At 44.5% G+C, this 9,628-nt stretch overlaps 1 protein-coding gene across 1 annotated transcript in view; it reads right to left on the bottom strand.

Moving 5' to 3' along the window:
- Positions 1-1,522: 1,522 nt before the first annotated feature.
- BARX2 (BARX homeobox 2) overlaps positions 1,523-9,628 on the bottom strand; it is a 76,356-nt gene continuing 68,250 nt past the window's right edge. Inside the window, exon 4 of the mRNA XM_058687310.1 lies at positions 1,523-2,547. Within this exon, the coding sequence (XP_058543293.1) occupies positions 2,281-2,547 (267 nt within the window). The 3' untranslated portion in view covers positions 1,523-2,280. The remainder of the gene's footprint in view (positions 2,548-9,628) is intronic.

Below are 9,628 nucleotides of genomic sequence, written 5' to 3'. Positions count from 1 at the left end.
CAGTTACTACCAGACACCTCAGAAAAGGACAATATGAGGGGCACCTGGGTGGCTCAGTCGGTTGAGCTTCCGACTTCGGCTTGGGTCACGATCTCATGGTCCGCGAGTTCGAGCCCTGCGTCCGGCTCTGTGCTGACAGCTCGGAGCCTGGAGCCTGGAGCCTGCTTCGGACTCTGTGTCTCCCTCTCTCTCTGACCCTCCCCCATTCCTGCTCTGTCTCTGTCTCAAAAATAAATAAATATTAAAAAAAAGAAAAAAAAAAAAAAAGAAAAGGACAGTATGAGAGCCCTGGACAAGAGCCCGAAAACAACCACAGGAAAACAGCATCCAAATGAAAAGTTTTCCGGGATGGGGCTGAACAGGACAGTGCAGTTCCTTAGGAGTGAGACCAGACTGGCACAGGCCCACCCGCTTACTGTGCCCACGTGTATCCTCCGGCTCTCTGGGTCACCGCACGGTAGGCAGATCGTAAAGCTGTACCTCGGGGTGGGCTAGAGGTGCAGGAGGCAGCTTTCTGCATGCACAGGGCGAGTAACCTCACACACGGCTGGGTGTGGTCTGCACAAACTGGTTCTCGGAGGCCAAATCCTTTCCTCCTTTGTTCACAAGACGTAAGAAAAAGACTGCTTTCTTTTTGCTGATCTCAATAGCGAAGGGGATGAAGGCATTGCCTCGCCAAATCAAAGTCGCAGTCTCTCTCGTTGTCGGTGTTAATGGAGGGAAGCAGGCAGCCGGATTACCGAAAACAAGCAGATCGGTCCCACGTACCTTTGAAAAGAATTACGTGATTTGTTTCACAGAACAAGCAACACGTTTTGCTCCCTAGTGGAGGCCATGACTAGAAGCTGGTTTACGTTTCCCGAGCCCAGAGTAACTGTGGGATGGTGAGCTGCCAGCGTGCAGGGTGGGCGCTCTGCCCAGCAGGACATCAGCAGGGAGCGTGCAGGGAAATGCAGATCAAGGGGACCCCTGTGAGGTCAGGCCTCTGGGCCAGCGGGCATGACAAAGAGATGGTCACAGTTCTTCAGCGAGTCTGGAGTCCCCTCTTTCCTGGTCTTACTGAAAGCTGGGGAATCATTTTAAATTTCGAATCGCAGAGCACATCTAGCAAGGAGTTCTCAAATCTCCTTTTGTGGCGGAGCCCATCATCCAAATGATCCAATTTTAAACATCCATGTTTAAAGAAAGATAAACAAGAAATCAATAAAAATGGTTACCTATGCAGGGGTAACCTATGCAGGTGGGGAGCAAGTCTTTTTGGATTTTTGAAACGAATACATTTATCATCTCTTCAAAACAGTAAAGGAATGCTTACAGTTGGAAGGCTACAGTGTAAAGTGGCTGATGGCAGAGCGACTCTGGCAGAAGGCGGTGGGAGGGGTGGTGGGCAGAGCCCAATCTTTTATTTGACAGCGGGGGAGATTAAAGCCCAGGGAGCCGGGCTAGCTCTCTGGGTCTTTCTTTCCAGAAGACATATTCCGAAAGGGCTAAATATACTCCCCCGAAGAAACCAAACACCCAGTCCTTTTGAAAGATTTATTTTTCATTAAAAAATAAAAGTTTTCTTAACATATCTGCATTGCAGCTTCAGGGATGGCAACTCAAAAAAGCAAGAAAAACAAGGCGTATCCGTTCTCAGGTCACCTGACCATCTTGTAATGGGTACAAAGGCACACGAGTCTTCAAACAAACTTTATTCAGAAACAAGTCTAATAATTCAGAACTCCCTTCCCCCAACTTTTCTTTGTCTGCCCTCACCGGTCCCACCCACCCCCCCAAAAAAAACAACCAAAACCATTAAATTCTCTTTCAAAACTACAGAAGTTAAGTGCTGAGTCAGCAAGGAAGCCAGGCGTGCTGCCCAAGCTTCTCCATCTCTCTCTGCTTGGACGCCGGGCTGCCCAGAGGCTGGCAGGGAGAGAGCCAGAGCAGTCCTCCACCACGCCAGGGTGGGGCTCACAACATGGGCAGGCCTCTTGCACCCAGCCCCGAAGCCACCACCCCAGTGGGGGCAGGCAGTTCCAAGGCACTGTTTCCCTTCGTCAAGGGCATCCCATGGCTAAAGCAGCCTTTCAGGAACAGAAAGGCCTAAGGCAAGCCAAGTCTTCATCAAATGCTTGTGATGAAAACCACTGAGACCCGTGGGGGAGAGGGGGACGAGGATCTCTTGTCCCCCTCCCCCCCACCGAGTTTACCAGGCTTTGGGAAGCGGTTCCCTATTCTTCCTGCCTTCTCTTTCCATTCCTCCCCATCTCCCCCTTCCCCCCAAAGAGTTTTATTTTAGCTTGATGGTGGGGGTTCCGAAGAGGCTACTGGCAACTCTTGGGGCTGGCCTGGGGGCTCTGGCATCTCTAAGGGGACATCGCATGCTTTTGCTTCCTGTGTGTCACAGAGCTCCTCCTGTCTCTGGGAGGGTGCAAGGCGCTCCTGGCTCTGGGCCTGGCTGTTCATCTTCTCTTCAGCTTCAATCTCTTCTGAGGTGGGGATGGAGTTCTTCTTGGGACGACCTTTGGGTTTTGTGGGTGCTTCCTGTCCACCTTTAAGAACCTATATGGGAAAAAAGGATGGTCATTAAATCTAATAAAGAACTTCCTCCCTCCTCTTTCCCAGTCAAGAGCATCTATACCATCCATTCCCAGCAGTGATGGCCTGGCAAAAAGGATTTTCAACTCATCACTTCTAGGGTATAAAGACATTTTCATTCGTTAAATGTTCATTACTCATTTTCCGTCAATATTACATATTTTGGCATTAAATAAAATGATCACAAACACATTTAAAAAATCCAACTTCAACGGTAAGGAAAGAAATAAAAAAATTAAAATATTACTGTGATTTCTATCAAGGTGACAAGTTAAAAGAAAAAGACAGTATTTATAGCAAGCAGGAAGAGAAATACTCATACTCCAGTATGGAAGTGTAAAGGGTGCAACCATCTCAAAAGGCAATCTGAGAATTCAAATCAAAAGTCTTAAAATGTGTACACTCTGACATAGAAATTCCACTTCTAGTAATTAAGCCTAAGGAAGTCATCAAAGACTGATGTAAAGATTGATCTGCAAAAAATGTTCATCAAAGAATTGGTTTTAACAGCAAAAACTGGGGGAAATATACTCTAAATTTCTGCAATATGATTGGGTAGATAATTACAGTATATCCCAAACAGAGAATACTTGATAACCATTACAGTTATTATGTAGGAGAATGTTTAGTGATACGGGAAATATTATTAATATACTTTTGTGGAAAACAGGTTATACCAGCATAATCCAAACTAGAGGACAGACAACTATATACCACCTTGGTTGCAGTATGAAGATCATCAATAATTTTTAAATTTTTTTTGTATTTTCTAATTTTTTTAAACAATGATCATATATTTCTGTAATCAGAAAAAAATGTAAGAAATATAGAATTGTATCTATAAAGAACTTACCAAACTCAACACCCAAAAGACATAATCCAGTGAAGAAATGGGCAAAAGACATGAACAGACACTTTTCCAAAGGAGATATCCAGATGGCTAACAGACACATGAAAACGTGCTCAGCATCACTCATCATAAGGCAAATCCATATCAAAACCACAATGAGATACTACCTCACATCTGTCAGAATGGATAAAATGAGTAAATCAGGCAACAACAGGTGTTGGCGAGGATGTGAACAAAGAGGAACCCTTTTGCACTGCTGGTGGGAATGCAAACTGGTGTGGCCGCTCTGGAAAACAGTATGGAGGTTCCCCGAAAACTTAAAAATAGAGCTACCCTACGGCCCAGCAATTGCACTAGGTATTTATCCAAAGGATACAGGTGCGCTGTTTCAAAGGGGCACATGCACCCCAATGTTTATAGCAGCACTATCGACAATAGCCAAAGTGTGGAAAGACAACAAATGTCCATCGACTAATGAACAGATAAAGAAGATGTGGTATATATATACAATGGAATATCACTCAGTGATCAAAAAGAATGAGATCTTGCCATTTGCAACAAATGGATGGAACTAGAATGTGTTATGCTAAGCAAAGTCAGCCAGAGAAAGACAAATATCATATGATTTCATTCATATGTGGAATTTAAGATACAAAACAGATGAACATAAGGGAAGGGAAGCAAAAATAATATAAAAACAGAGAGGGAGACAAACCATAAGAGACTCTTTAAAAAAATTTTAATATTTATTCATTTTTGAGAGAGAAAGAGTGTGAGTGGGGGAGGGGCAGAGAGGGAGACACAGAATCCAAAGCAGGCTCCAGGCTCTGAGATGTCAGCACAGAGCCCAATGCAGGGCTCAAACCCATGAGCAGCAAGATCATGACCTGAGCCAAAGTTGGACGCTTAACCGACTGAGCCACCCAGGTGCCCCATGAGACTCTTAAATACAGAGAACAAATTGAGGGTTGCTGGAAGGGTGTTGGGTGGGGGGATGGGCTAAATGGGCAATGGGTTTTAAGGAGGGCACTTGTTGGGATGAGCACTGGGTGTTATATGTAAATGATGAATCACTAAATTCTATTCCTGAATCATTATTACCCTATTATATATGTTAACTAACTTGGATGTAAATTTCAAAAATGTGTTTAAAAACTGAAAAAAAAAAAGAAATATAGAATTATAGTGTTCAAGGATGTAGTAGAGAATAGAAAGTTCTAGCTAGCTTTGAAAGCAGAATAACTAGATTAAATGTTAACTCTATTACTTTTCTGTTTTGTCCTTGGGAGAGTTCAGAGTTCTTTAAAGACTCTGAGCCTCAGTTTCCTTATCTGCAAAACAGAGATAATAATACCTTATCTCACAGGGTGACCAACAGATAGTGTACTGGAAAGAGCAAGAACTTTTTCTGAATGGCAGATTTCCTCGGTCCAGAATAGGCCTCCCACCCTCCTCATCTGGTTAACTCAGGTTAGGCAGTGCTTCTCCTGGGAGCCTTCTGTGATCTCCCAAGTGGAAGTCCAACACCCTCCACCATGTGCCCTATGAGCTCTTACACTCCCTCCATGCGAGCACTTTTCATAAACCACTGTCACTGCATGTTTACTTGCCTGTCCCACCCACTCAGCCCTTGCACATAGCAGGCATTCAATAACTGGTATTGAACAACAAGCCTTTTCCTAGAGGTGAAGAAAGATATAAAGCAAGCAAAATAACAGTATCCCAAATGGCCTTTGCTGATCTCATACATTATTATCCCAGTGTGTGATGTTCACAAGGGTACCATGACTTACGAAGGGGTAACTCTAAAAATACTTATGTGTTACTTTAGAACATAACAGATAGTCCTTCCACTGGCTCTGTACTCTGGTGTGGTGTAGTTGTTGATTTTCTCAGCAGCTAGTGAGAAGGGCTTCAGGAGTACCTGTATTAGCACAGATAATTAGGAGCGAACTATATTTTTGCTGCTTACATAACTAGCTTAATCTTGTCTTCCGTAGTTGAACAGAGGCTCCTTGAAGGTGAGTCCTACATCTATCCCTTGCGTCAGGCTCTAGGCAAGCAACTTCTAACTACATCTCTGCAGTCACTAAATACTTACTCTTTCCTTTGAGAGGAGCACAGGATCTCCAGTGCCAAATTGTAAGAATGAATGAATTCAATAAACCATAGGTTCTTTTTTTAAAACAGCCTTACTGAGACATAATTCACATACCATACACTTCATACATTCATATCGACAATTCTGTGATTTTTAGTACAGTCAGAATTGTACAACTATCACCAGAATCCAATTTTAGAACATTTTCATTGCCCCCCAAAAGAAACCCCACACTCGTTAAAAGTCATTCTGTATTTCTCCCCAGCCCCTGCTCCCCAACCCTAGGCAACTGCTGATCTTGATTCTGTTTCCACAAATTTGCCTACTCTGGACATTTCGTATGAATTAGGTTATACAATATGTCATCCTTTGTAACTGGCTTCTTTTCAGTCAGCATAATGTTTTCAAGGGTCATCCATGTTGTAGCATATATCGATATTTCAATTCCGTTTTATGGCCAACTAACATAGACTGTATGGATATGCCACATTCCATCTGCCCGTGTGTCAGTTGATGGGCACCTAGGTTGCTTCTACCTTTTGGCTGCTGTGAACAGTGCTGCCATGAAGATGGGTATAGAAGTATCTGTTCAGTTCTTTTGGGTACCTACCTACAAATGGAATTGCTGGTCATAGGGTCACTACATTTTTTTGACGAGCTTCCAGACCTGTTTTCTAAAGCAGTGGCACCATGCCAATCAGCAGTATATGAAGGTTCCAGTTCTCCATATGCTCACCAATACTTGATATTCTATCTTTGTGGTTATAGCCATGCCGGTGGGTAGGAAGTGGTCTCCCGTGTAAGTTGCACTTCCCTGATGACTAACGAAGTTTGGCATCTTTTCCTGTGCTTATGGGCCAGCTCTGTGTCTTCTTTAGAAGAAGAATCCTTTGCCCATTTGAAAATCTGGTTGTCTTTTTATTACTGAGTTGTAATAGCTTTTTATACATTCTGGATACAGGTCCATTATCAGATACAAGATTTGCAAATGCATTCTCCCATTCTGTGTATTGTCTTTTTGCTTCCTTGAGGATGTCCTTTACAGCACAAAGGTTTTTAATGGTGATGAAGCCCAGTTTATTTTCTCTTTTGTTGCTTGTGCTTTTAGTGTGCTAAGCAGGTTTTGCCAAGTCCAGGGCTGTGCATACTTACTCTTAAATTTTCTTCTAAGAGTTTTACAGTTTTAGCTTTTACATTTAGGTCTGGGGTTCACTTTATTTTTTGTATATGGCACGAGGAAACCCATTAGCTCTCAGTAAACACCTCCTTCTAGCCAGGAATCTGCTTGGCCACTGTACTTTCCATGCAAACAGCAAACACAGAGATATGAACGGGACCTCTAACAAGGGATACATGCTGACAGAATCCACCTCTGAGGAGAAGGCGTCCCTATATATTCCTTTTCACATAAGTCAGCATCTGATTTTTAATTCAGTCTGAGTGCAGGCTGTTGAAAGCACCCAGATGTGCCAAGATGGAACTGACATGTTGAAAGCAGCTCCACTTGGTATAAAAGAGGTTATACAAAATTAAGTTGCCCCATATAGTAATCAAGTTATAAAAGGGCAGGTCTAAGGAAGCCACCTAATTGGCAAAAGAAAGTCCAGCCCAGCAATTAGAGAACACCACCCACACAGCTTGGATAGACCCCACCTGGCTGTTTTCCTACCGCATGAAAAAAAATAATAATAAAAACAATCAGACCATTTTCTAAATGGAATAAAACATTCCAGCACAAGCAGTAATTAGGAGATAACTACCCTCTTGGCTGCTTCCCGCATTCAACCTCTGGCCCCCTGCCTCCCAGCACACCTGAGATGTGCCATTATCTCACAACCGTCCCACTCCAGGAGCTGCACATTCTCATGCACCCTGTGGCCCTCCTCCCCAGATCCCTCCTTCCCAATGACTCCTAAAGCCAGTTTAGTTCCCTCGGTTGGGAGAGTCAGACAACCCACTGCTCTCGAGGTCACATGCCTTTTGGAAAAACAGCTTGCACACCATCTACGTCTATTAGCTGTGCCTGCTGCCAGTCTGCCTCAGAACTCTAAAACTAGAGTTTTACAACTGTTTTTCAAATGTTCTGTTGCTGAAGATGTCAGGACAGGCCTCTCTTTCCTTCCCGAGGCGCTTGGGTCAGGGACAGGCAGTTTGACAGCACAGCTGTAATGTCAATGCAGGGAGGAACCCTCTACCTCCTCCATTACTCAGACAGGAAACCGAGCAGGCAGAAGTGGTTTGTCGTGGTCAAAGAGCAAGCCGAGGGCAGGGCTGGGATTTGAACACAAAACCCTGCCCATTTGAATCTAACGCTCATTGTGCATAATGTACGAAGGATACCTAAAATGTGCCGCTGTTATTTCTTTTCTTTCCTTTTTTTTTTTTTTTTTAAGGTTTATTTATTTTTGAGAGAGAGCAAGAGCACAAGCAGGGGAGGGGCAGAGAGAGAGAAAACTGGACCGAAGGGGGCTTTGCGCTGACAGCAGCGAACCAATGCGGGGCTTGACCTCACGAATTGCAGGATCACAACCTGAGCCAAAGTCAGACGCCCAACCAACTGAGCCAACCACTGAGCAGCCCTGTGCTCCTGTTATTTCTAATATTTATCTGCAGTTATGCAGTCTCCCAGCAGACCCTTGGCCACGGACTCATTAACCGGGGTGCTTTTTGCTCCTTCTTCTCTGTCTTCATTTGCAGCTCTCTGGAGCAGTGAGAGTCTGCTAAACTGATGAGTGTTCCCAAGCAGTGAGAGGCAAGTTCAGATTCTCCAGCATGAATCTCTTCCCAGCACCCTGTTCAGCAGCCTTTCTGTCCTAAAGGCCCAGTGGTGCCTCAAGCAGGGCCCCAAACACGAAGACACTGACTGGGAGACAACCCAGCAAGTGCTCAGTGAGAAAGAACAAACAGCCAGGATCGCTCTCATCCAAAAGAAACATTCAGAGCCCCTGGAAATTTCAGCTTGTGTCTCCTGGCCTCGGAAAGCATGGATAGGTAAATGAGGAGGAGGAGGAGGAGGAGGAGGAGGAGGAGGAGGAGGAGGAGGAGGGTGGCAGCTAAATTTCTCAGCTGTATACTATGCAGCAGGCATGGTGGTAAGAGCTTTACAGGGATTAGCTCAGTCAACACCACAACCCTATAAGGTACATGTATATTAGGCATTGTACTAACGAGGAAACAGGCGCACAGAGGTTAAGTAACCTGCTCAAGATTACATAGACAGTAACTGGTAGCATTGTGTGGAATTGTTGCCTATTCTGGAGACTTGCTGATGATGGTACATGGTCTGTGGCCCACCCAATTCTGTGACCGGGGCAGGAAAGTGGTGAATACATTTGGATCCTCTCACAGAACAGAACTGCGTGTTAGAGCTGAAAGAGATCACTGAATAATGAGGCACTTTCAGCCTGTTGCAAAACATTCTGGGTCCTCCTGGAACTAAAGCCAAAGAGAAATGGAGTGGAGGGTGAGCGTCCCATCTAATGTGCAAGATTAAATTTACCCAACCTGCTATAGCTTACAAATGCTGACCGGTAAAAACTAGTCAGAGATGCTATCTGGCCTCTGGCAGCACTATCGTTGGCCGCCGTGTGAATAACTCAGAATCAAGTGCTAATCTTTTTCCAGTTCCAATTAGGTTACTAGCCTTGAGACATCTTTATTACCCAATTAGCTTTTTCTTTTTCTCCCAGTACTTGAAGAGATAGCCTTGAAAGAGTTTTACCAGGAAAACATGAGGCAATCAGGCTCAGGCCCCCAACAATGGCTCGCTGTTCTGGGGGAGTCGGAACTCAGACCCACAAACTGAGCAACGACCCTCTCTCTCCTTTTAGCTCTGGCCATTCTGAAGTAGTTCAAGTGCTCCAAGGATTTCTGCCCATGACGCTCTTCCCACCTTTGCCTGGCCCACTTCTATTCACCCACTAAAACCAACGTGAAGCCCTCCCTTCTCTATCCTGATTCTGAACCCAGTAAATCCCCCTGTTGCCCTGATCACTCTGAATGATTACTAGTTTTACAGGTCAGTCTCCTCCTCCTTGACTGAGTATCTAGCTCTAATTTTATTTTGGAACGGACGGGTTCATGACCTACCTTTG

This window comes from Neofelis nebulosa, chromosome 10, assembly GCF_028018385.1.
Source record: "Neofelis nebulosa isolate mNeoNeb1 chromosome 10, mNeoNeb1.pri, whole genome shotgun sequence".
NCBI classification, from domain to species: Eukaryota; Metazoa; Chordata; class Mammalia; order Carnivora; family Felidae; genus Neofelis; species Neofelis nebulosa.
Note: the sequence above shows the minus strand (reverse complement) of the source record. Positions and strands in the feature narration are given on the sequence as shown.